At 49.0% G+C, this 26,339-nt stretch overlaps 2 protein-coding genes across 3 annotated transcripts; one reads left to right on the top strand and one right to left on the bottom strand.

Annotated features, from left to right (window-relative positions):
- The first annotated feature begins 308 nt into the window (after positions 1 to 308).
- On the top strand, positions 309 to 21,209 carry dhx9 (DEAH (Asp-Glu-Ala-His) box helicase 9). Its single transcript, XM_077556303.1, has 28 exons — positions 309 to 459; positions 1,754 to 1,893; positions 2,424 to 2,564; positions 2,636 to 2,762; positions 4,384 to 4,517; positions 4,744 to 4,892; positions 5,317 to 5,363; positions 5,704 to 5,840; positions 6,102 to 6,191; positions 6,254 to 6,415; positions 8,856 to 8,933; positions 9,386 to 9,577; positions 10,363 to 10,504; positions 10,589 to 10,671; positions 10,745 to 10,901; positions 11,090 to 11,190; positions 11,259 to 11,472; positions 11,543 to 11,637; positions 13,428 to 13,501; positions 13,590 to 13,742; positions 13,808 to 13,968; positions 14,040 to 14,151; positions 14,221 to 14,382; positions 14,448 to 14,575; positions 15,500 to 15,729; positions 15,803 to 15,918; positions 17,247 to 17,447; positions 20,936 to 21,209. Exons 2-28 carry the CDS (start codon positions 1,789 to 1,791, stop codon positions 21,207 to 21,209), a joined length of 3,765 nt encoding a protein of 1,254 aa, XP_077412429.1. The 5' UTR covers positions 309 to 459; positions 1,754 to 1,788.
- A 42-nt stretch (positions 21,210 to 21,251) lies between these two features.
- ttc19 (tetratricopeptide repeat domain 19) lies at positions 21,252 to 25,697 on the bottom strand. 2 transcript variants are annotated; one of them, XM_077556306.1, is made up of 11 exons: positions 25,529 to 25,697; positions 24,969 to 25,045; positions 24,821 to 24,903; positions 24,593 to 24,703; positions 23,391 to 23,429; positions 23,268 to 23,324; positions 23,082 to 23,143; positions 22,906 to 23,000; positions 22,642 to 22,805; positions 21,486 to 21,648; positions 21,252 to 21,423 (listed from the first exon to the last, which is right to left on the bottom strand). In XM_077556306.1, the coding sequence occupies exons 1-11, from the start codon at positions 25,642 to 25,644 to the stop codon at positions 21,278 to 21,280; spliced, it is 1,113 nt and encodes a 370-aa protein (XP_077412432.1). In that variant the 5' UTR covers positions 25,645 to 25,697; the 3' UTR covers positions 21,252 to 21,277. The 2 variants fall into 2 exon arrangements, with proteins under 2 accessions (XP_077412432.1, XP_077412430.1); XM_077556304.1 differs by having other exon boundaries at positions 23,268 to 23,429.
- Positions 25,698 to 26,339: the final 642 nt, after the last annotated feature.

Genomic DNA, 26,339 nt, shown 5'->3' with positions numbered 1-26,339 from the left:
TGGTTCTGTAACAACAAGTTTGAGCACTGCGCGGCTTTCGACCACGTTTGCGTTCCGTTTTAGGTGATCGTCATCCAACCAGGAGATGGCGGCAATGCCCTCAACGTGCGAAGAAGAAGAAGAAGAAGAAGAAGAAGAAGAAGAAGAAGAAGAAGAAGAAGAAGAAGAAGAAGAAGAAGAAGAAGAAGAAGAAGAAGAAGAAGAAGAAGAAGAAGAAGAAGAAGAAGAAGAAGAAGAAGAAGAAGAAGAAGAAGAAGAAGAAGAAGAAGAAGAAGAAGAAGAAGAAGAAGAAGAAGAAGAAGAAGAAGAAGAAGAAGAAGAAGAAGAAGAAGAAGAAGAAGAAGAAGAAGAAGAAGAAGAAGAATCACAAACGGAACATTTGGACAAGACGAGTGACAGACAGAGAATCGCCACTCGCAGGTTCAACATTTGATTTTGGCCGCAGGAGCAACATTCAACGTGAGTACATAAACGCTCACCTGTGACGATTCCCGACGCGAAAGGCAGCAAAGAGTCGCGCGGTTCAGGCTAGTTGGGAAAAGGGCTAACTAGCGTTAGCTCCCTTAGCCCATTCATCCAAAACGCGTTGTTAGCAAATCCCTTTGTGCGAGGAATTGCACGCAATAATGTCGTAAATCGCTACATAAAATATTTGGATGTCACAAGAGTCGAAGCCAAAACTATCAAATAAAATCATACAGAAAAGCAAGCGAAGATCCTTGCTAGCTTGCCTTAGCACAATCAGCATGAATGTTAGCGTTCATTTCAATGTGTACATTTTCAGGTTTTCATTCACTTTCACGATTAGACAGATTTTATTTTATTTTTGAAACTAGTGTTGCAGCCAGGTATCATTTTTCTTGTGATAAAAATAAAGGTGAAAATGCAGCAATTTCTGGCCAATTTTTGTGAGACTCAACATTTACAAGCGTTAACTTTTTTGTTTAATCCAAGTTTAAAACTCACAAACTTTTCTTAATCTTTAACATGTTTTTAAAAGGTGATTATTGTTGGAAAGCTTGCCGAACACGGAAACAGCTAGCATATATAACTATTTCATTATTTTGAATCCCCCCCCCCCCAAAAACAAACAAACAAAACAAAACCATGACTTGTGGAATGATTAAGTAGCCTGGTTCCTAAAATTCAGGTATTAAGCGACAGGAAATTAGGAATCAAAAAATCCAGATGATTGTATTATTAGTAATACAATACGTGTTTTTTCATTGTTTCTATACTTTGTGTTTATGGACCCTCATATGATGAGCTTTTGCACACTGCCATAGCTAATGGGGATCCCCTAACAATAAACGATTGTCTGGCTTTGAAAAAGGATTTTACTCACCTTTGATTGTTTTAAAGGTGTTTGGCAACTCTAAATTGGGGGGGAAAGTTTGGATAAAACCAGGATGTGCGTAGTATGTTGTTTAGTAGTGCGGTGAAAGAATATTGCAAATGCGGTGAAACCCGGCAAATCTCTTTTGGACGGATGGCTCCTGAAATTGCACAATCAAGAAGAGTGACGCTGGTTGAGTTTGCTGTGGCGGGTGCACGCGTACCACCGGAACCAGATCCAATCACGCCGTGGCCTTGAGTGAGCGAGCACCAACCTCCAAAAGATTGTCACGAATGTGTTGAATGGAGTCGATACTCTGCTAGCATCTGGAATGAAGCCAAGTTAAGGCGGTTACCAGTAGTCGGAGTAAAGACCACTTTTCACGTCAACATAATTGTCTGTTTTGTGCTTGGCCAGAGTCGCTGCAAGAGGACGTCGGTCCCATCTTGGCCATGGCCGACATCAAGAACTTCCTGTACGCGTGGTGCGGCAAAAAAAAGCTCACACCAAACTACGACATCCGCGCTGCCGGCACCAAAAACCGATTCATGTGTGAGGTATGTAAATGCTACCTGCTTTTCCACCTTACAAGGCCCTCAAAGGGCTTTACGTTTGACAACCGATGACATCAGCAGCATCAGGAGCAACTGGCGCTTCCGTATCTCGCTCAAGGACACTTCCACGTGGTCGCAATGACATTGGATCGAACCCACAACCTCTGGGTTGTGAGACGACCGACCGCTGTAGCACTGAGCCATGCCGCCCCATGTTCACCTACGGAAAGGTGTTGCTGCCACCCCCCCCCCAAAAAATATATAACTCACTTTGATTCATAACGCAAATTGCTTTGTGTTGTTCTGACCAATGCGTAAGCCAAACTTATCACTTTTAAATATGAAACTTTGTTGAGCTTTGTGTTGTTGTTTTTTTCTTGTCTGGTGCGGCAGCAATCGGCTTCTGTCAGTTCTTGGTTCAAACGAGCGCTCAGTTGTGTGGTCGGGGCCGACGCGTGTCACTCGCTTCTCACGTGGAAACCATCACTGACTGACTCTGGCGTTGTGTGTGCGTGTGCGTGTGCGGCACGCAGGTGCGCGTGGACGGCTTCAACTACACGGGGATGGGAAACTCCACCAACAAGAAGGACGCTCAGTCCAACGCCGCTCGGGACTTTGTCAACTTTCTGGTCCGAATGGGACAAATGAGCGCCGCGGAGGTTCCGGCCCTCGGCGTGAGTGACGCGACCGCGCATCCCATAACAAGATGGCGTCGCGCATGTAGACGAGTGCTTTGTCCGGGCAGGTGGGCGTGGCCGAGCGCGCGGGCGTGCCGAGCGGCGATCAGCCCGACGGAGAAGCCAAGACCTCCTTTGGAAGTCTGCCGTCCGGCGGTCCGCTGCCGCCTCACCTGGTGGTTAAGGCGGAACAGGGTAACAACATAACACACACACACACACACACACACACACACACACACACACTAGTGTTCATTTCGTCAATGAAAACGAAACAAATATAATTTCGTCAGCACGCATTTTTCACCGGACTAAAACCCTCATAAATAAACAATAAGTGAGACGAGATCAGTATGCGGTTTTTGATAAGAATTGATAAGATTTGTACGATAACGATTCGATTCTTTATCGATTCTTTTTTTGGGAAAACTGATGAATAAATATAGATAAGCATCCACTTTTTCATGTCTTAGTTGTATCTGTAAACAAGAGACATGTTTAAAAGTGACGTTTTAAGGTTTACAGTCGAGGACTCCTCAATGGGGTCACGACCCCTGGTAGCCCGCCATTCATTTCAATGGGGGATTTCGACCCCTGGTAGCCCCCCAGAAAAGAAAGTAAGAACAACGTTTTGAAAATGAACAATTTCAAATTTTCCGGGTCTCTAGTGGCCAACATATGCAGCACTAGCAAACATTTCGTACCGCGTCGGAGTGTCGTTCGGATCCTCTTCCAACTGTCATTTTTTGCCAGTTGGGTTCGAATTCATCGCAGCAGGCACGTTCTTGAAAATGTGTTAAAACAACTGCACAAGGAACCAAAAACAATTACACGAATACAAGTATTTTTCTTCTCTTCTTGTATTACTACTTAACTTTGTTCTTAATTATGTTCTCACTTTGTAATTTGTAATATTAATTTCTTTTTGGTATTACTTATACTTTATTAATGTTATAGCGTGATTTTTTCTTTTAAATTCATGATGTTTTATTATTTGTCAATTTTATTGAATGAAAAATAACTGCTCAAGTGAATGTTCTTTTATAAAATTATTATTTTGTTATTCAATAAATGAACATTTATTGCCACAAACAACAGAACAAAAGTACAGAAAATTGGTACTGTTCAGTACCGGTAACGATACCCCGATACTGACAATTGGACCCGAACCGGTTCCAATACGAAAAGTAGCCATTCCTATTTGAACGCAGCGCATGCGTTTTTTTCAACATCCATCCAGAGTCCAATAAAGGTAGCAAAGATGTCGCCATTCGCAAACTCTTTTTTTCTTGACACCGTCAAATTTGGATCGTTTCAATTCGACATCCCTTTCGTCCACTGCAGGCCCTCAACCCGTTGGACGGGCGCCCGACGAATATTAACGGGCAAACATTTTGCTTCAAGTGCTTCTCACCTTTTTCACCGGTGAACCGTTTTCATGCCTGGAAATTCACACACAACACACACACCTTCAAATCAATTTGAGATTTTCGAGCTAACAATGACTGAACCGGTTGCTTAGTACAACATCAATCGGCCCTTTAAAAAAAAAAAAAATCTTTTTTTTATTATTATTTTGATTTGTTTTTTAAATCACCATACGAATGCAAAGTGCGAAATAACACCAATCAGTGGTTAATAAAAAGTATTCAGGGCAAAAAAAAAGCTTTTGTAATGCAAAATTCAAATGAATGGGATTAGTTGATTAATCAATTGAATAATCAATAGATGAGTTGATTCCAAAAATCTTGGATAGTGACGGGCAGCACCGCAAGCCAGCGCGAGTCGTCTTCAGCATGTTTTGCGTGCGTTGCAGAGGAGACGCAGGCGGGTCCGGTTCCGGGCGTGACGGGACTGGGCTACTCGGGTGCGGGCGGAGGCGCCGACTGGGAGCGCGGCGCCAACCTGAAGGAGTACTACGCCAGACGCAATGAACAGGAAGCTCAGGCGGTAGGCCCTCCCTCCCTCCCCTCGCTCGCTCCCTCCCTCCCCTCGCTCGCTCGCTTTCTCCCTCCCCTCGCTCGCTCGCTTTCTCCCTCCCTCGCTCGCTCGCTCTCTCCCTCCCTCCCTCCCTCCCTCCCTCCCTCGCTCGCTCGCTCGCTCCCTCGCTCGCTCCACACGGATGGCAACGACACCAGCTGACCCGTGGGCTCGGGTTCTTCTCGTCCGTCCGCAGACTCTGGAGTCCGAGGAGGTGGACCTGAACGCCAATCTTCACGGCAACTGGACGCTGGAGAACGCCAAGGCCCGTCTCAACCAGTTCTTCCAGAAGGAGAAGACCAGCGCCGAGTATAAATACAGCCAAGTTGGGCCGGACCACAACAGGTCTGCAGCAGAACCAAAAAAGTCCAGACGGACGAGCAGCATCAGCGCTCTGAAATGGCCTTCGTGGTCCTTCCGGTTCTGGCTCAACTTGTTTGGACCGGCCTCAGTTCTGACTCAACCTTCCAGCGATGCTGCTCGTCCGCTTCTGGTGACCTTTGACCCCGCTCGCTCGTGTGTGTTTTTCTGCTGGGACGGCCCGGCGTCATCAAAACCCTGAAGGGAGACACCAGAATGGCTTTGGAAGCGCGAAAGCCTTCTGGTGGCGTTTTTGAGATCTGTTCTGATGACGCCAGGCGGGCCACGCCCGGTCCAGCTCAAGTCTGGCAGAAAAACACACAAAAGTAAACAGTCAGGTGAGTTGACTGACGGCGCGACCGTCAGATGGCGCTCAATTTCATGTGCGTGCGTGCGTGCGTGTGTGCAGGAGCTTCATCGCCGAGATGCAGCTGTTCATCCGACAACTGGGCCGCCGTAAGATCTCTCTCGCTATCTCACTCTCGCTATCTCACTCTCGCTATCTCACTCTCGCTATCTCACTCTCGCTATCTCACTCTCGCTATCTCACTCTCGCTATCTCACTCTCGCTATCTCACTCTCGCAATCTCCCTTGGCCCGTGTCGGGAATCGCTTTTCATTCATGTCCTCTCCAAAAATTCTGAGAGAGTCCACTCCTTTTTCGAGGTCACTGCTCCAAAATGGCCGACCTGCTATAGAGTGCACACGAGGGAGGGATTCCCAACGCGGCTTTGACGTTGTCTCCATCTACCGTGAAGGCTGCGCAGTGACGAGCGTGTGTGCGTGTTGCCCGCAGGTGTGACGGCGCGTGAGCACGGCTCCAACAAGAAGCTGGCGGCGCAGTCGTGCGCTTTGTCGCTGGTGCGCCAACTCTACCACCTGGCCGTCATCGAGGCCTACTCGGGGGTCACCAAGAAGAAGGAAGGAGAAAGTGTACGCGCACACGCATGCCGCCTTCTTTGAAATGCCCTTTTTGGGGCTTTTTTGCACACGGCTGAGCGGCACTAGCTTACAAAAAAACAGGCTGCCCGTTTATTTACAAAGGTGACACGGAGCCACGCCTCGCGCCAACGGACGTGTGGAGCATATGTCAACATTGTAAACATTTGAAAAGCCGCGATGTGCTTGTCAGGCCGCGTGGCCCCGCCCTCGTGCTGAGGGCTGCCGTGTGACGCGTTTTGTTTCCATCGCCAGCTGGAAGTCTTTGACGTGACGGTGTCTCCGGACCTGCAGCAGCAGCTCGCCGTGGTGGCCGAGGAGCTGGGAGTTGAGATCCCCCCGCCTGTGAGTCGCTCGGACCCCCGGCAAAATGCTCCCGGCGCTCCTAACGACCGCTTCCTGTCCAGCCCGCCAACCCCGGCGAGCCGGTGTCTTTGGTTCCCGCCAAGATGGCGGCGTTTGAGCCGTCCCAGCGGCAGAGCGGCGCCGGCGTGGTGCCGTGGTCGCCCCCGCAGGTCAACTGGAACCCGTGGACCAGCAGCAACATCGACGAGGGCCCGCTGGCATTTGTGAGTAAGCGGCGAGTCGCTTGATGGAAATAATTGCCTAAGATATCAACTAATTGTCTCATATTTAGGAAGACAAGTTTAAGTGCAATCTGAAACCGTCTTTTTTCAAACATGCTCCACGTATGAAAGAAGTTGCGTTCCTAAAATCCAAACGGCTGTTTGATGTTTTGAGTGGAATGTTGTTCTTTTTCTAATGGGCAAAAGTGTTTTATAAAATAAATGAAGACAAAGTTCTATTTATCTTTCTTTTTTTTTAACTTCTTTTTTTGCTATATAAATCTATACACAACCATAAAGAGTGAAAAACAAAAAATGGCCGTACATGAGACAAGGAAACGCTTTCATGATCAATTGTAGCTCTAAACACCCAAAGAACAGGATTAAAACAAAACATGAATATTTTGACAATGGTTATTAAGTGACATGAATTTCACTTGTCCAACTGGGCATGAAAAGTGCGCCGCCTCCAACGTAGTGGGCGACCTCAGACATCCAAGAGGAAAAACAAAGGCTCAGGTGCGCTCCTGCATAATCCGCCCGTTACAGACATCAAGAATTATGCATGCATTGGGTCCGAACCGTGGAATTCCTCAATTCTATAGTATGATGAAAGATTTTAGGGTTAGGGTTAGGGTTAGGAAGTCATAATAATGAAAGCTAAATGGAGCTGTCGAGTCCACCAGAACCGCGCATGCAGAAGGCGCGAGTTGAAAGGTGAATGTCGCCTACGCAAATACGAACCTTCAGCCGTCCGTCTCTGTTGCGGGAAAGGCGTTGTTCACGATGCCCGAAGCCCGGCGGGGTCGAGGAGACCGTAGCGGATGAAAGCCGCTCACGCCTCGGCAACATTGCTCGTAGGGTCACTGGCAGCCCCGCTTCCTTCCGTCAGCCTCCCCCGGGACCGCTGTGGCGACTTAAGTAGCTTCGCGCCAGCACGGCGTGAATGTTTGAGCGCACGATTAATGCAAGCTGTCAAGCGTCTTTGAGTATCTGATTAGATAGAAAAGCGCTAAATAAATCCCATGCATTGTTATTATTATTATTATTATTATTATTATGATGATGTCTTGTATGTGGTCCACTTAAGCTTGTATAGCTCGCGCGTGTAATCCTTTTATTTCCCGTTTGTCAAAGTCATCCACCAAAGCCAAAAGTATTTTTGAGACGACCGCTTATCGTCTTTCATCGCTTCAGCGTTTTCAGGCAGGATTGGCAAAGGTGGATCCGTCGTGCTTGCCGTACGCTGCCGCCAATTGCTAGCTTGAGCGCTATATTGGTATTTTTGAAGCTTTGCCGCCATTTAATTTGTAGCTTTACTTTGGGCAAATTCTTACGCATATTTGGCAGTTTTGAATGAAAATGATTTCCAGATATGCAGCAGCTGTAAAAAACGCTTCCTACTCCATGACTTGCTCACGAGCGCCCTTCCTATTTATCTTTTCTTTTTTTTTTACAAATGAAAAAGTGCAACTGAAGGCACTTTTCCTTCCTTTAAGCACGGAGAGTGAATGAGAACGTAGCTTTGGTCCACAATCTTGAGAAAGAATTCAAGTACGCCGGCTAGCAGCCAGGCACTTGTTGTGCTAACATGCTAGCAGCTAGCTGCTAGCCAGTAGCCACTTACATCGGAGACTTCTGCCGTATCATACAATCATGAATTAGCGGGCGAATGTTTGAATATGAGTTTGTGTTGATGTTGGTCGCAACTTTACTGTCAATCAAAACCACAATAAAGACGTGCTCAACGTCGAGAAGGGAAGTCAAGCTCGCCGTTGTGCCACAGCGTGGGCCAACTTCAAAGTCAACGGCTATTGCCGTTGCTGTCAATGTATTATTTGGCCAACTTTATGTTGATTTGGTGTTGAAACAAGAGTGAGAAAAACAATCGTGTATCATTCATTTGAGGACGAAATTCACCCAAAATGCGACTTCCGTGGCCCATGTGGTTTTTCAACTGCCTCTGCTGCCGTTCGAGTGAATGCGGGCCGATCGTGTTGCTTTTGTGTGAATGCGCACTTTGTTGATGACGCGTGATCCGAACCGTGGAGCCTGATCCAGACCGACCACGGATCAATGTTGATGTGTTGCACCATTTTACTAGAATGCAGTTAAACCTTACTTGTCTTGTGCAGCGCACTCGTTTGCTAGCAAGACTGCAAGAGCCCCACCTAGTGTTAGGAAAATGCACCCAAAAAATGGAAGCTTTTTCCATGACATTTACTTGACCTCCATCCGGGTTCAGGTCCAGCGTGATTTTTCTTTCTTTTTCACCATACATTTGTTGACCGTAGTCCTAAACAATCGGCGAATGCTGGCTTGTCTTGCCAGAAAGCCCTTTTGAATGTTCGGATGTTGCCTGAAGTTGCTTCCTGCTTGTTGCTGTGCCTGAAGTTGCTTCCTGCTTGTTGCTGTGCCTGAAGTTGCTTCCTGTCTGTTGCAGTGCACTCCAGAGCAGATCAGTAAAGATCTCCAGGATGAGATGACGACACGGCTGGAGCACGACGACCACCTTCACAAGGTGAAGCCACATTTATTGACATCAGGCACATCTTTTCGCTCAGCACAGCAAATCCAAAAGTATTCATTTGCGGGGCCAAATGGACGTCGGTGCGGAAAGTGCAGAACTGAACACAAAGCGTTCTTGCAGGCAGCCACGACTTCTTCCCTCGTAAGAATGACAACAAGGGCCACGTCAACCTCAGTCGGAACGTCCCGAATGTTTTTCAAAGGGAAATTGACCTTTTTGTGTCTGTGGGGACGGAAAAAAAGGCCTTTTGTGTGATCTCGCTCAAATCTGCTCCTTCCAACTTTATTCGTTCTCAGCCTGTGTTTCTGCACACGGTGGTTTGGCGTGCTCGTCTCTGATTGGCTGACAAGTTTGCATTGAAAATCAATCCGCTAATAATAAAGGGCTTCTCCATCAGTGTTCAAGAGTTTGTCACTTGGCATTTTTGTTTTGTTTGTGCGCAGATGCTGAGCGAGCGCAAGCAGCTTCCCGTCAAGAAGTTTGAGGAGGACATCATGTCCGCCGTGGACAACAACTCGGTGGTGATCATCAGAGGAGCGACCGGCTGCGGCAAGACCACGCAGGTGCCTCAGTACATCCTGGACCGCTTCATCCAGGCGGGCCAAGCCTCCCACTGCAACATTGTGGTCACGCAGGTAAGATGCTCGCACCCACGCTCAACTAGGGCCCAGCCGATTATAATTGGCCGCTTATTGCCCTTCAAACATCGGCCATTATTTTCCCCTTAAAACATTATCGACGGAAAGCAAAGTTTCTGATGCTGTGAACGTACACTGAGTGCACCATTTTGTTTGCGTAGCATTAGCAACTAGCAAGTGTGTAGCTTATGTTAGTTTGGTTATTCTGTTGCGCCCCAAGCGTCCTTTCAGTTGTTTAATGACATCATAGTTGGAATTAACTGTAAAACTAAACACACAACATTAAGAATGACATCCAATGTAGCTTTAAGTACAAAACATACTTTGTTTCTAAAACATGGCTAGCTAGCTTAGCGCTAATGCCAAAATCAAAGGGAATATCCCATCCAAATACTAACAGGAACGCTAGCATCAACTTTGGGTTAGTTTTTCCTTCAACTAACAAATGTTGTCTGCGCAGGTGAGAGAGAGAACACTACGCTGAGGCTCAAATTCTTGAATAGAATTCAATCTAAACGACTTCTGTACTCACTGTAAGTGTGTACAACATGGACGCACGGCACCACACTGCGCCCAAGAGGAGCCAATTAAATATATATTTTTAAAGAATCCAAAGATTCATCGGTATTTTTTTCGGCTTAAAAAAGTGCAAATCAGTCGAGCCCTACACTCAACAACTTCTTCTCTTCTTTTTCACTTGCCTAATACTGTCGTAACGTTTGTGCGTTTCACCTTGAAGTATTATTTTATTTTTTTTAAAAGCCGTTTATTGTTGCCTTCAGCCCAGACGTATCAGCGCCGTGGCGGTGGCGGAACGCGTGGCCATGGAGAGGGCGGAGGATCTGGGTCTTAGCGTCGGCTACAGCGTACGCTTCGAGTCCATCTTGCCCCGCCCCCACGGCAGCATCCTCTTCTGCACCATTGGTACGTACGTCTCCCGCTGGGCGGCGGCCCCTCCCGCTGGGCGGCGGCCTCTCCCGCTCGGCTGACGCTTGCGCGCTCCTTCAGGCGTGCTGCTGAGGAAACTGGAGGCGGGCATCCGAGGAATCAGCCACGTCATCGTGGATGAGATCCACGAGAGGGACATCAACGTGAGCTGGCGCCGGCCGCCGCTTTTTCAAAGCGCTTGGCCTCGCTCACCTTGGCTCCCACTTGCGTCCGCAGACGGACTTCCTGATGGTGGTCCTCAGGGACGTGGTCCTGGCCTTCCCGCAGATCCGCGTCATCCTCATGTCGGCCACCATCGACACCAGCATGTTCCGAGAGTACTTCTTCGACTGCCCCATCATCGAGGTGTTCGGACGCACTTTCTCCGTGCAAGGTAGAGCGGCGCCGTTTGTCACTGCTTGGCTGGTTTACAAAAGGATTGACAAGAAAAACTGGACGTTGTGTTTTTGTGTGTTGGGGAGAGAAATCGGGCCTTTTGATTGTGCGAAAGTGAGCGCGACCACGCCCGCCTCTTCCATGTGTGTTGCGGGCCAATCGTTGTTTTTGTTGTGTTGCGTCCAGAGTACTTCCTGGAGGACTGCGTCCAGATGACCAACTTTGTGCCGCCCCCGACGGACCGCAAGAAGCGGGACAAAGACGAGGAGGGCGGCGGAGACGAAGACGTAAGTAGGCGCGGTCACGTGCGGTGGCGACGGCGACGGCGGGAAGCTGACGCCTGCCGGCCTCGCAGGTCAACTGCAACGTGATGTGCGGGCCCGAGTACTCGGCGGACACCAAGCGCTCGATGGCGCTGCTCAACGAGAAGGAGATGTCCTTCGAGCTGGTGGAGGCGCTGCTCAAGTACATCGAGACGCTGCAGGTGTCGGGCGCCGTCCTCATCTTCCTGCCCGGCTGGAACCTCATTTACGCCATGCAGCGCCACCTGGAGTGCAACCCGCACTTTGGTAGGCAAAGATCACATGCCGGCCATTGTGGACGCCGCCTGACGCCGCCGGGGTCGCTCTGTGCTTCCAGGACGGGGCCGCTACCGCATCCTCCCGCTTCACTCGCAGATTCCCCGAGAGGAGCAGAGGCTCGTCTTTGAACCCGTGCCGGACAACGTCAGGAAGGTTGGTGGCAACGCCGTGTCAGCCATCTTGCCAGCAGCGAGACCGCATTTTCTAAACGCGTGCAAAACACGGGTCTAGTGGCCGCACCAGATTTTCGGAACAAAGGAAAGTAGGAAGTACGGGCCCGCTCGCTTTTGTCTCGTCTTTTTAAGCGCCAAATATGCCGCCGTTCAATGCGCGTTGCATGAGAAATGGCGTCGCAACGAGTGACAATGCGGCGCACGTCCTCCTTGAAATCCGTCCGTCTGCACCATCACACCAGTTCTAAGCACACATGCCCGAACCCGCCCGACGAGGGGAGGCAGATGTTTTGAAAGTAAGGTTAGCAAGTGCGGGCGTCCGTCTTCCGTAAACATCACGAGCAACTGCGAGATGCCGCCATAATTACGACAATTGCAAAACATTTTCAGTGGAAACACCGGCAAGTCCAAATTGTACTTTATCCAAATAGTACAATATTTCATTTTTTTTTTTAGGGCAAGTGGACGACCTGTTTGAAACGTCACCGTCATTTTGATGCGTCCACTTGGAGAAGCAAAAGCTGGCAATGTCGTCCCGTTGGAGCGTTTTGGTGGCGATTTGGAACGGAATCTTGTCAGGCGCTTGATATGAAAAGTTTGTACTGAAGGCACTTTTGGAGCAGCTTTTCTGTCGCTGAAAACTCCTCATTTCGCAAGCCATGAATCCAAAACTCGATCCTATTGCCGATTTGTGAAGAGACGCTAACCCTGGGAAATGAATTCTCCGATTCCATCCACTTGATTTCTTTAGCACATTTTCTAAACAAGCCTTTCCAAAGTGCTGCACGTTGAGAGCCGCACGCGAGCACACGCATCAAATCTAGCAAAACAAACAAAATACAATAAGTCAAATCAAAAAAAGACATCAAAATTACATTTAAATAATAATAATTAAAAAAAACACACAAAAGACCCTTGAGGACCACACAATTCATGCTGAACTAAAAGAAAGCCCGAAAATAAAAGCGTGTCTTGACGACGAGACTTCACTGCGAGAGTTAGCGTTGCATCGTCAAAGAGAGCAAGCGACACAATTTGCCAAAAGAAGCCGCGCGCAGACTGACCGCCAAGTTATTTGACTTCACAAAAAACAAAAAAAAACAACAAAAATTCCCCCAAAAATTTTAACAAAATAACATAAAAACAAAAATTATTTTAAAAAAACTAACAAACTACATTTTATGTTTACACAACGAACTAAAACAAACTATAATTATAGCGAAAATGTCCTTTGTTTTAGTCTTTGGTAATTCATTTAATACATGGGGCTTTGGGGATGATTTTAAATGTGATTTATTTTGATATTAACAAGAATAAAGACGTGTTTGAGTGTGTCGCACAGAAGTGATGTCATCTAGCAGCAGCCAATAGGAAAGCACCTTCGGATGACGTCGCTCCGAGGAGACCAATTGGCCAACGTGGCCAAAATGCAGCGCTCGCTGTCACTTTCCCCATTTGACCACAATGTTTATTAAATAGATAACAAAAATGAAAGTAACTCAAACAGAACAGAAATGAAAACTAACTCGATTTAAAAAGCAAAAACGAGATAAAAAGTCAACTGAAATGAAAATTCCCAAACTTGAATGAAACTTTGCTGCCCACTGGTATGATTTGTGAAACGCATGAAAGGAAGCAAATCTGGTGGTTGGCCAGCGTGTGCACTTGCGATTGGAGGCTTTCTGCAGGAAGTGGCCTCGTACCCGCGCCGCGCGTCATCAGCAAACGGCAATGATGTCATAACGTGCGTATTCTTGTCCCGCCCGGCAGGTGATTTTGTCTACCAACATTGCCGAGACCAGCATCACCATCAACGACGTGGTCTACGTGGTGGACTCTTGCAAGTAAGTCCTGCCGCGGGCAAACGTGACGTGACGCGACGCGACGTGCCGTGCCCTGTCGTGTCGTGACGTGTCGTGTCGTGACGTGCAGGCAGAAGGTGAAGCTGTTCACGTCTCACAACAACATGACCAACTACGCCACCGTGTGGGCCTCCAAGACCAACCTGGAGCAGAGGAAGGGGCGGGCCGGCAGAGTCCGAGCCGGCTTCTGTTTCCACCTTTGCAGTCGTGCGCGGTTTGACAGGTACGACGCGTCCGCTATGAAGACCACGCCCCTCCCCCCCCAAATTGAACCGTGTGCCTGTGTAGACTGGAGACGCACATGACCCCAGAGATCTTCAGGACGCCGCTGCATGAAGTGGCCCTGAGCATCAAGCTGCTGAGGCTGGGCGCCATTGGCCACTTCCTGTCCAAAGCTATCGAGCCGCCGCCGCTGGACGCCGTCATCGAGGCGGAACACACGCTCAGAGGTACGAGGCCGCCCGCACGCATGTCCGTGCGCAGCGGAGGCCAGACAAGAAGCAGGCGTGTTTGTGCACAGAACTGGACGCGCTGGACTCAAACGATGAGCTGACTCCGCTGGGGCGCATCCTGGCCCGCTTGCCCATCGAGCCTCGTCTGGGGAAGATGATGATCATGGGCTGCATTTTCCAGTCAGTTTCCTCCACTTCCTGTTGCTGCCGCTCCGCTTCCTGTCTTGATGCGAGTGTGTGTGCGTGTAGCGTGGGAGACGCCATGTGCACCATCTCGGCGGCGTCCTGCTTCCAAGAACCCTTCGTCAGCGAGGGGAAGCGTCTGGGCTTCATCCACAGGAACTTTGCCGGCAGCCGCTTCTCGGACCACGTGGCGCTCTTGTGCGTCTTCCAAGCCTGGGACGAAGTCAGGTGGGTGCCACGCCGCCGCCGTCAGCCAGCAAGACGGCACGTGCCACGTTGGTGCTCCGTTTCAGGGTTAACGGCGAGGACGCGGAAAGTCGTTTCTGCGAACACAAACGTCTCAACATGGCCACCTTGAGAATGACGTGGGAGGCCAAAGTTCAGCTGAAGGAGATTCTGGTCAACTCTGGATTTCCTGAAGGTACCTCGTTGGCCAAATTGGAAAAGTATCAGCGTCAAAATGAAACGCAAACCCGACCAAAGACATGAAATGCATTCAAATGCTATGGAACAAACAACACACGTTATTTATTGTAGCCGTCGTCACGGTTACCGCGCGTCTGCGTCAGCTGAGCGAAAACCTGCCGATGTGTCGTCGTAGACCCACCCACGTATTTCTGGCTTATTCTAAAATGACGTTTTGCCGTTGGCGTGACTCGTCCGCGCCCGCAACAACGAATCTTTTGAGCGCTTCTTTTGAATGAACGGATTGTAAAGATTGAGTTGACTTCAAAGAAGCGTCACGAGGCCCGTCGGCAAGCGATTTTCTCTTCTGCATTGAGCGTCTAGAGACGAGTCGAGCTTCCGCTGCTTATTGGCTGTTAGCGCCGCACGAGCAACCAATCAGATGGTGCTGTGGGCGGGCCAATGCTGCAGGGAGTCAACAGCTGCCGATGAAGGCGGAAGGCGCCCGTCGGAGCAAAAATAAGTTTTTAATATATCGGCCATCAAAAGGAAACAAAAAAACAGCATTTTAGGAATATCGGCCCGGACGATTCTCAGTCTATCTCTAATTAATATTTATTTTGAGACCTTTTTAAAATCTAAAATAAAAAACACCAAATTGAATCAATTTTGTTTCATCCAAAGGGAACTTGCATAATTCTAGTGTTTCAAAGAATTTTTTTTCTTTTTTTTGTCTTCAACTTTTTCTTGTTTTGTCCCCCGCGAAATCATGATTTAAATTTTCTGGGCCCCCAATTTTTCACCTCTTTTTGAGGGTCAAGGGTTATGGTTGAGGGTTCGGGTCAGGAACGGGGGGGCAATCATGATTGATACTTGGGGTTAGGAAATGCATGATGTCAATGAGATGGCCCACATTGTGTGTGCGTGTGCGTGTCGTCAGAGAGCCTGATGACGCAGATGTTCACGGCGCTGGGCCCGGATAACAAGTTGGACGTGGTGGTGTCCCTGCTGACGTACGGCGCTTACCCCAACGTGTGCTTCCACAAGGAGAAGCGCAAGATCCTGACCACCGAGGGCCGCAACGCCCTCATCCACAAGTCCTCCGTCAACTGCCCCTTCACCAGCCACGACCTGACCTACCCGTCGCCCTTCTTTGTCTTCAGCGAGAAGGTGGCGTCCTGGCTAGCACGTAGCACGTAGCACGTAGCATCAAGCCTCTAACCGACCGGCTGTTTGTTGTCAGATCCGCACGCGCGCCATCTCGGCCAAAGGGATGACGTTGGTCAGCGCGCTGCAGCTGCTGCTCTTCGGCTGCAAGAAGGTCGTCTCCGACGGAGACGTGGTGGAGCTGGACGAATGGTGAGTGGGGGGCGGGGGACGATTCCGCGGCAGGCTTTGGACGTGATCACGCTTGGGCAAAGGAATTCATGTTGAGCAAACGGATTTTTGTATCTTTGGGGGGGGGGGGGAATGTAATCCAGCAGACGAAAAGGCAATTTGATGCAATTGGTCGATGTTGTGCCGTCTGTAGCGCTTGCTTGAAAACACGCAAGTCAAGCGCAGCAGCAGCGGCCAACGTCATCAACATTTGGATCTTCACGTCAACTTTTTTGCCAGAACCAAAATCGCCCCACTGTACTGCAATCCATGCAATCATAAAAATCAACATTTACAGTCATTTACTGGCACCGAGATGTTCTTTTCAAAGGTGTACTTGCATTCCGATGCCATATTTAATGTCTAACAATGACAAATGTAAGGCAAGTGGACAGAATCACGTTTCATACACCAGGCAAGTCCATGGTCAGCTTTCCACCCGAATGCTTGCAAAATTTTAAGCCAATTTACTGACAATGCGCAAAAGCGACGTCTGCCCGCCTGTTTTTCTTTTGCCAATATTGAGAGGGGCGTCTGCCGCTGCAGGTAGGTGGCGCTGTACACATCGAGATGTGAGCCAACAGGCATTTCAAAGAAGACCACCAGGAAGCGACGTCGTCGTATGAGTTTTGGTTTGTCATTCTTGATCAACCGCAGCGTTTCTTTGCGCTTTTCCGTGTAAAATTGCATTCATATTCGCTTCTTTAATGAATTCCCAAAAAGATTTCTGTTTGGACCCCCAAACACGCCTTACTTTATCGTGCGACATTGCTTTGGGACTAGAAACGTGCGATGTCCGGTCCAAACGTGCCACGTGATTCTGGTCTCGCAAAACGCGTTTCCATGAGCACAATTCGCATTTTGCTCCAAAATCCAAACCCTCCAAGCGGAAAAAGCTTTTTGCCCATTTTTTTGAATTTCTAGCATTTCTATTCTTTAGCATTTGAATAAAAGTGGCTGGATGGAAAGCCAACTATTGTGCTTTCCACGAGGAAGGAAGCAAAAACAAACAGCAAGAAAGCAAAAGTAGCTTAAAAAATGTACTAAAAGAACAAACACTGACAATGTTAGAACATTAGACAGCAAACTTTCAAAACATTTAACGTAAGGAAGTTAAAAAAACAAACACAATTTCAAAATGTTTAAAAGACCTTCTTAATGTAAGGTATGTGGGGCGGGAAAAAGCAAAGTTTTTCACTTTTGTCCGGAAATTGTTGTCAATGTTTGTCCACCGCTTGCGAGTAAGGAAAAAGTGGCTTGTCAATGGCGGCGGCGCCGACGGTTAAGGCGTCATGTGACTTTGGCAACAGGATCAAGCTGCGGCTGGCTCACGGGACGGCGGCCCACATCCTGGCACTGCGGGCCGCGCTGGAGGCGCTGGTGGTGGAAGTCAGCAAAGAACCCGAGTTCGTTTCCCAGCTGGACCAAAGCAAGCAGCGGCTGCTCAACGCCATCCGACACCTTTCCAAGCCTTCCGCCGCGGGAATCAACATGGCCGCCGCCAACCACAGGTCAGATGCTTTTCTTACCAGCGAAGCAAAAAACGAGATGACGATGAGGGGAGAGCAAACAAACGATCGTTCGATTATTCGTCAACAAGCGGAACTTCCTTTGCTGCGCTTTGTCTCCTCTTGTCCGTCCGTCCGTCAGCACCTCAAAATGTCCAACTTGGTGACGCCAGCCATCGGGTCTTTTCTGACCACAATCCTCCTTTCCACTTGCCTCCATTTTGTTTTTGTTTATCTGAAGGAAATGTTGCTGTGAATGTCCGGTTCCGATGCGTTCACTGAACGTTGGTCGTTTGGGAACGTTGCTGAATAGAGTTGAGTTTGTTGTGCATGCGCAAGATGGCCGACACGAACGTTTTGAAGCATTTGAGCCAAAGCGAACCTGTTTGGACTGAAGCGAAGGGTCCAAGGACTGAGCCCTGGGGTGGAGCGGAGCCCACATTCCCTCACATTCCCTCACATTCCCTCACATTCCAAATTTGCAACGGTCACAACAAACTTCCCTCCAAACATGAACGCAAGCCGCTCCTTCGAACCCCACCCAAGTTGGTGTAGGAAATGCTGCCGATGCGGATATGAATTCATTACAATTCTCTTGAGAAAATAAAGTTGGAAGGAAAAAAACATCACATTTTCATCACTACTAATAATTGTAAATATATCCACAATTATGTTGATTTGTTTATGATGTCGTCCTTGCAGCGCAGTATAAAATCTCATTGAATATTTAATTGAGAACGTTTTGAATAACTTCCGGACGGCTTTGAGGAAATTCTGGTCCGGCGTCTCAGGAGAGGAAAGTAGTAACACCGTCTGCAGTGGAGATGGGATGCTGCAGACCTCGACTCGGGGCGGTGGGGAGGATACTTGGAAGACCTCCTCCATTCCACCGACACGCCTTCCTTTGAGGAAGCGGGTTCCGGGGACTCGGAGGCGGGCTCTCCCATCTCTGGGGTCCAAGTCACTGAGGGGGTTGGAAAGCTCCTCGGGGGTGGATGAGATCCGCCCGCACTTCCTAAAGACTCTGGATGTTGTGGGGCTGTCGTGGTTGACACGCCTCCACAATATGGCGGGACATCGGGGACCTCTGGATTGGCAGACCGGCTTGCTGGTTCCGGAGGGAGGCTGCGCTCCAACTATGGAGGGCTCGCACGCCTCAGCCTCCCTGCTAAGGTCTATTCAGGGGTGCTGGTTGCTGTACGACCGGTGTCAGAATTGGGTCCGCATTGCCAGCATCAGGTCGGTTTCCAGTCAGGGTTGGACTCCGCCACGGTTGCCTTTCGGTCACCGATTCTGTTCATAACTTTTATGGACAGAATTTCTAGGCGTTGAGGGGGTCCGGATTTGTGGCCTCAAGATTGCATCTCTGCTTTTTGCAGATGATGTGGTGCTGTTGGCTTCATCAAGCCGTGATCTCCGACTCTCACTGGACCGCTTGGCACTCGGTCGGGATGAAAATCAGCACCTCCAAATCCGAGACCGAGGGTGGCGTGCCCTCTCCGGGTCGGGGATGAGATTCTGCCCCGAGTGGAGGAGTTCAAGTGTCTTGTTCAGATAGTAGGGAGCGGGAGATGGACAGGAAACTTTGGGTTGTGACCCACGGAACACGATCCCGGATACAAGCGGCCCAAATGAGGGTATCCGGGCCCTCCCTTAGAGAAGAAGGGACTTGGAATTGATGCCGCTGCTCCTCTGCATGGAGAGGACTCGGTTGAGGTGGCTCGGGCATGCGGTTGGGATGCCTCCCTGGAGAGGTGTGCCGCGTTCATGTCCCGCCGGCGGGAGGCCCCGGGGACCACCCAGGACACGCTGGAGAGACATCTGTCTCTCGGCTGGCCTGGGAACGCCTTGGGATCCCGTCGGAGGAGCTGGTTGAAGTGGCTGGGGAGAGGCAAGTCTGGTCTTCCCGACCCCGGATAAGCATGTTGTTTCTTTAGGAACGCTGCAGAGGCTTGCCTTGCTTGCCTTCTTTATACGCACTGAGCGCGTTGCCTCGTAAATAACGATGGCGGCGTGCGTCCAAATACAAAATGTATTCAAGTGGAAATGATTTGTGAAAAATGGATCTCATAGTTGTTGGTAACAAGCAAATAAATAATATCGAGCAAACTTGTCATGACAGTTGGGTTTCCTTTGAAAATGACAAATTTGACTGATGACATCATCAGCTTGTGTCCATTTGTTCTAAAGGCCGCATTGTTTTGACATTTGTACAAATGCATTGAACGTCAATTTGTCTTCTTTTTTTTTTTAAATGCACCTGATGGTGACGGCAATAGCTCCTCCCATTCTGATGCTGGATGGAGAGCACGAGACAAATCCAAAGTTCATCCGCTCACACACAAGAATTGCGTTTCCGCCACCCGACCGTGCACGTTTTGTGCGCACGACAGCGTTTTCAATTCCACTTGCGGACAAAATGGAGACGTGCGTGAAATGGAGCGTCTAGAGGCACCAAATTTTATGTACGACTATATAGCCAAGCAGCTACAATATATCGTTCTATGGGCACAACCCAACAGAGACACGAACTGTTGGCTGGAACTAGAACAGAAGGATTGTAATAACCTCAGATTTACTCTTTATTACAACATCGATTAAGCGTCATAATTGTTTTAAAAACCCAATGATTTCCGCCACCGTGACTGCCTGGTGGAAGGCACTAGAATTGACAAAAGCCCAAGTGGAGCCCTGTGGACTTTCTCCCCTATGGCAGAACCCCGACTTTCAACTTAACAAGCAACCGTTTTCCAAAAGGAATTACACATCTCCACCATCTCTTCTCAGATAATGTTTATATCATATACATCCTTGCTCCAAAAATACAAAATCACAAACGGATTTTTTTACATTCTGAATATCGACCAATGGTCTAACCTCCTCATAAATCACATTTTAATGGAAAAAATATCGGCCTCAAATAAAAAGCAAATATCAAAATTTATAGAAACATGGTCTACGTATATAGAATTTTTTAACCTAATTCCGGTTACTTAATTCTGTCTGTTAGCGAGAGTCACTACATCGTGATAACTTACATTGATGTTTCTGCATTTGGCAATTTATTATTATATTATATTATTAGTATGGGATTTTTTTTAATGGGCTTTAGGTGAACTGATGAATACACACACGCTTGCACGCACGCACACACACACACATACTCACCCACATACAAAAAAAAAAATATATATATATATATATATATATATATATATATATGTGTGTGTATATGTATTTAAAAAAAAAAAAACATTAAATTTTTTTTAATTGATTTGTTTGTTTGTTTTTTAAAAAAAGGAGAGCAATGATGATGTCAAATCGAATGAACAATACTGAGCTTTCCTGAAAAAGAAAGAAAGAAATGGAGCGTGAAAAGTCGGGAGCAGGCGTGTTTTTTTGTTTGTTTGTGGCTTGAAGTGAGGAGCGGCTGATGTTTGACCTGTTGCCTTGTCGTGTGTGTGTGTGTGTGTGTGTGTGTGTGCGCGCAGGATGGGCGACGGCCCTCGACCCCCCAAGATGGGCCGCTTGGACGGAGGAGGCAGAGGCGGCGGCTATGGCGGAGGAAGGGGGGGCTACAGAGGGGGAGGCGGCTATGGCGGAGGAAGGGGGGGCTACGGGGGGGGAGGCGGCTATGGCAGAGGAAGGGGGGGCTACAGGGGCGGAGGAGGGGGCTATGGAGGTGATAGAGGAGGATATGGCGGCGGAGGGGGCTACCGAGGAGGAAGAGGCTGGGGTGGTCGAGGGGGCTACGGAGGTTATTAACGACAAACCTTCGCTTGCTTTTCTTAAGTAAACAAACAAAGACAAACTTCGTCCTTGCTTTATTGTTTCTAAGTGGCGCCTTGCGCCGCCCCCTGGCGGCCGGGCCCGGCCCGCTCGAGGCCCCGCAGGATGTGCCGGACGGCCTCCCGGTCGTCCGCCTGCCGCGCCAGATGCAGGGCCTCGTGGAAGGCGCGCACGCCGTCGTCGTGGCGACCTGAAGAGGCAAAGCCACAAAGATGGCTCGCTGCCGTCGGACACGCCCACCTTTGGCCTCACCTGTGTGCAGCAGGACGGCGGCCATGTTGGCCAGGAAGACGTGCAGGTCCTCGTGTCCCGAGGCCCGACTCGTGTCCACCGCCTGGCGGATCAGCGCCAGGGCTTCGTCATGCTGACCCTGTATATCCAAAATGGTGGCCAGGTCGCTCATCAAGACCAGAGTCTGCAGGTGGCACACAAAAGAAATTTCACACTCGCCACGAGTATTTCATGCCACAAGTTGTTGAAGTCGTCCGACAAAGCAAAAAAAAGAAATAGGGGTGGGAATCTTTGACTGTCTCCGATTTTTGGGTCTGCGATTCGATTAAGAGTGGATTTTCGATTCAGAACGATTTTTGGTTCAAAATGATTTGATAGACTGATTTCTGCATCAATTTATAGATGTACAAAGAATCGCCATGATCAACTCCAATCTGATTCGCTAACGCTAATTAGCGCGCTACTTGCGGCACTTTTAATACTCAAAAGAACGGCTTTTCATACAAAACGCTTCAGGAATGTTTAGAGACGCATCTTAATATTAATCACCGGCATATGCAAAAAAAAAAACTTAATTGTGACTTTTTCCTCCTCCTCTCTAACAACTTAACAGTGTATCAAACCACACTGCCCCTCAGTGGCCAAATCAGGTACAACATGAACAGTGCTCTCAATAAAGGCACACACAACAAGGGTAAGACGGTATAAAACAATTTAAATAAAATTGATTTTGGAACATTTAAAATCGATTCTGAATCGTACTTAATGAGAATCGCAGTTTGGGGGGGTTTTTTTTGGGGGGGGGGCACACCCCTAAGAAACAAGGGCAAAGCGATCTAATCCAAATGTAGTTTGCCAACACGGGACCTGATTGCTAACAGGAAGGAAGAAAAATGCTAGCAAGATGCTGCCGACGGCGAACGACGTGGTTGGCACACAGATGACCCTTTGGACGGTTAGCAAAAGCTGCTAGCAGCACCAAAATGGCAACAGAACCCGAGGACGCCGCACGTGCGCCTGGGAAGACCATTTGAAGTCGCCCGGCGGCTACCCGGAAGTTTGGATACACCGACAACCATCTGGCGTCATTTGCGTTGCGTTGACGACTTGTCGCCGATTTGCGGGCCGCGCACGACTGCTGACGAGTTTGGTCATCGCATGCGGTCCGGTTGCAGACCTGATGGTGCTGCGGGCCCTGCTCCTGCCGGCAGATGTCCAAGGCTTTGCGGTAGTGGGCGGCCGCCTGCGCCACGCGCTTTGTGGACGCCAGGTAGCGAGCGTGCGAGTCCAAACACAAACCCAGCAGAAGACGGGTGTCCTTGCGCAAAACCTCTTCGGCCTCTGCAGCCGCCAAACGCCGGCACCGGGTGGTCAGAAAGAGAAAAGTGAGGAAGGACGGACGGACGGACGGATGACGTCAATGTCGAGCAGTCGCGTTCACCTGTCAGCTCATCTGCCGGCTTCTCCTCAAACGTTTTCACTTTGGCCTCCAGCGTCTCCAAACAGAACCTGAAGCCGTGCTCTGCAAGCGCCGCCCTCACGCACACACACACACACACATGCTGTCAAGCCACGCGACCTCGGTGTGCTTGCGCCAGCGGCCGGCGGCGTTCTTACTTGTTGTCTTGGGCGTACATGGTGGCCAGCTTGAGCGACATCTCCACGAAGGCGTTGTCGTCCTGCAAATGCAAAGTTACTGAACGGCGGGCGCTCACCTGCGGCATCCCGCCCGCTCACCTGCGGCATCCCGCCCGCTCACCTGCGGCATCCCGCCCGCTCACCTGCGGCATCCCGCCCGCTCACCTGCGGCATCCCGCCCGCCAGCATGTAGCTCATTGCCGCTTTGAAGAGCTTCTCCGCCTGCCGGTGGAGAGAGGGGACGTCACGGCGGGCGGCCACGCCAATGCCAATCAAAGGTCTACTCACCTGAGTCAGGTGACCTTGAACGTACGCCAGGTTGGCCATCTGAGGAGACAAGAAAGCGCAGGATGGCGAAGCGTCACAACGGACGACAAACCAATGAAAATCCTGCCACTGACGACAGGAAGTTGACAAACATGAACGCCAGTTGCCGTCATTGGCTTTTTCCGACGGATGCTCCAGCGAGTCGTGACGGCAGCTATCGAGTACTTGTGAAAGCCGCTGCTACCAGCCACCGATACGTCGCAAGGCCAAAAATCGCACCTGGACTAAATCCTCCTCGTTATGAGTTGCCGATTGCAATTTCTTCAAAGTGAGTTCACGTTGATAAAAAAAAAAATTCCAATTCAATCCGATATCGATTCATTATGATGTCGATTCTTCTGAAATGTCACGTGCAGGATAAAAACTCCACAAATATGAAATTCCAAATCCAATTTTGTAGAGGCACTAATTGGTCAAATGATTGAATTTAAGTAAGGCGAGTTGTAATCACTTTGACGACATCAGCATGGATTCAATGAAAATAGTTTCAGAATCTCATTCAATAAGAAGAAATTTAAAAAGATTGTCAAAGTGCAATAAGTGAAGTCTTTTGTCAATGTAAGAAAAAACTTTTCAACGGCGTCGCGCACGAATGCTGTTTTTCGACCGCAAGGTCACGTGACTTCGGCAACCGGAAGGTCGTCAAAAATGAAGCCGGCTCGTTGACGAGCAATGCAAAAGTGGTGCTTGTTTTCTTCTGGTTTATCTCTGGGGGGGGGCGGGGCCTAAGACGGAGTCAATGCAGCTCTTACGCAACTTTCAGAAACGACTCCAGAGTCCCGACGAGCGTCCGCAGATGAAGGACGGATTCTGACGGATTCTTGATTCCTTTCCCGGGATCAACTTGTGCGGACGTCCAAAAGATTTTGTTGAACGGCAGCCAAGTGAAGACGTTGCTTGGCCTTCGTATGGAGTCAACATTTTGTTGGGGGCCGCCACGCACGCTCCTGTCGCAATCCCGGACCACCGACCGTGACAATCCTGCTCTTGCCGACCCGAGAGAGACAGCCATTGTCGGCCATTTTGGACGAGAGAGAAACTGCTCAAATGGCATTGCCGCTGTTGTTCGGACCGGTCTTGCTTCCCGCCTGATTTTATTTGTATTTTTGTGCCGTACGTGCGTGCTTTTGCCACCGCCGAACCCGCCAGGCCCGTTTTCCCACCTGGCTGTACGTGTAGATGATGGCAGCCTGGTGGCGTTCCTGCTGCGCCATAATGGCGGCGGCGTGCAGGTAGGACGAGGCCGCCTCCAGCTGGCCCCTCAAGATGCTGAGCTGCGGATGAGGTCACGTGACACATGAAGGTCAGGCAGCTGACGCAAGCGCTTGGAGGGAGGGAGGGAGGTGCCTCGCTCGGCGGCTCGCTCGGCCGCCCGCTCGCTCGCTCGCTACCTTGGCCTTCTTCAGAAGCAAAATCAACTCGTCCTCTTTGCTCGCCGCCGCCGCCGGCTCGGATGCGCCCAACGGCGAAAAAGCTGAAACCATGGCGAGAAAACACAAATGAGGAAAAGAAGAAGAAATGTGGGATGACATCACTTACCGACAGCTGCCACCGTCAATGCTGCTCCGCCTCCACTTGGTGACGTCATGGCAGCGTTCCTACAAACTGCATTGACCCTGAACACAACACAAGCAAACTCGATTGATTGACAGGCAGCGGCAAACTACTCCCAACGAGCTGAATTTGAATATTTGTTCCATGAAAAAGTCCATTTGTTTCCAACAAATCCATTTTTTTGTCCCTACCCAATCAGATTTCAGCCTTTTTGTCTGTTGTCACGTCAACGTAATCTGCCTTGAAACGTAAACAACTTTCTGCGCAATAAGACCGACGGCCAATCACAATCACGTTTATCCTTGTCCGTGACGTCACCATTTTCTTATCTGAGCAAAAGGAATGGAACACGGGTCGCCAGGTGCACGCATGAATCCTTTCCGAAAGTCGTCACGACGTCATGTACATTTTTGCCGACACCAAGTGATGACGTCACTGCACGCTTACGCTACAGGAGGCGGCGGAAGTGGAATCGCACACGGAAGTCAAGGGCGCGTTCTTGTACTTGAGTCGAGGTTCGGTGCTTATCCTTATTTGGTCCTCACCTGCTCAACGGAGCGCTGAAGAAGCCAAGAGGTGACAAAATGGAGGCGCTCGGCCGCAAAACGCGAGCTCCAAACGAGCACGCTCGCCTCAACATTTGCACGCACGTCGCCGCCATCTTGACGCGGTGGGGATTCTGGGGCGGAAGTGACGTTGCGAGGCGTGACTTGTTCCTTTGAAGTTAGACAAATATGACACATTTACCCACCTAACATGCATGTTTCACGTTTTGTAAATAATTACTGATAAGTGTTCTTTTTGTAAAGCTGTACCAGAAAGTGTATTTGTTGATTGCCCCCCATTAGTGCTGCGTTTTGGAAGGATATGGAAAATTATTTTATGTGTGAATCAAAATGCAAGATTGGATTAGATGGTAAAAATATGATTGCCCTTTTCAAATCCAAGAACAAAAAAAAAGGTCAAATTTGGTACATACAAGTCCATTTCTAAACTATTCAATTTATTTTTTGATTGAAACTGACAATTATTTCAAGTCTATTAAATTGATAGCGAACAAGAAATGCCAATTAAAGCAGTGACTAGCTTACTTGTATTGATTTGCCTAACTCAACACAATACAGTACGTTATTCCCAATGGTCTGTAAAACTTTTGAAGCCGCGAGGCCGCCATATTGCTCCTCCCAAGAAAGCTTTCCCGGCATACGTTCCGATACATTTACAGTACCGAACTTGGAGAACATTTGAGACCGTACTTAGTAGAAACAGCATGATTGATCATGTTTTACATTTGTTAAACGTCAACAAGAGGACTTCAGACATTTTACGACTTGCCTTAAATCCATGTATTAAATA

The sequence above is a fragment of the Vanacampus margaritifer genome, chromosome 2 (assembly GCF_051991255.1).
Source record: "Vanacampus margaritifer isolate UIUO_Vmar chromosome 2, RoL_Vmar_1.0, whole genome shotgun sequence".
NCBI classification, from domain to species: Eukaryota; Metazoa; Chordata; class Actinopteri; order Syngnathiformes; family Syngnathidae; genus Vanacampus; species Vanacampus margaritifer.
The sequence above is the reverse complement of the archived record's forward strand: the minus strand, read 5'-3'. Positions and strand labels throughout refer to the sequence as shown.

What these genes read in the sequence shown, in the direction of transcription:
- dhx9 (XM_077556303.1), top strand. Translation starts at nt 1,789, where the DNA reads ATGGCCGACATCAAGAACTTCCTGTACGCGTGGTGCGGCAAAAAAAAG. An exon ending in TCCACGAGAGGGACATCAAC is followed by an intron (nt 10,672 to 10,744) that starts GTGAGCTGGCGC and finishes TTGCGTCCGCAG; the next exon opens with ACGGACTTCCTGATGGTGGT. An exon ending in GGAGTGCAACCCGCACTTTG is followed by an intron (nt 11,473 to 11,542) that starts GTAGGCAAAGAT and finishes CTGTGCTTCCAG; the next exon opens with GACGGGGCCGCTACCGCATC.
- ttc19 (XM_077556304.1), bottom strand. Translation starts at nt 25,644, where the DNA reads ATGGCGGCGACGTGCGTGCAAATGTTGAGGCGAGCGTGCTCGTTTGGA. An exon ending in TGGCGGGCGGGATGCCGCAG is followed by an intron (nt 23,144 to 23,267) that starts GTGAGCGGGCGG and finishes TTGCATTTGCAG; the next exon opens with GACGACAACGCCTTCGTGGA. An exon ending in AGGGCCCGCAGCACCATCAG is followed by an intron (nt 21,649 to 22,641) that starts GTCTGCAACCGG and finishes TGCCACCTGCAG; the next exon opens with ACTCTGGTCTTGATGAGCGA.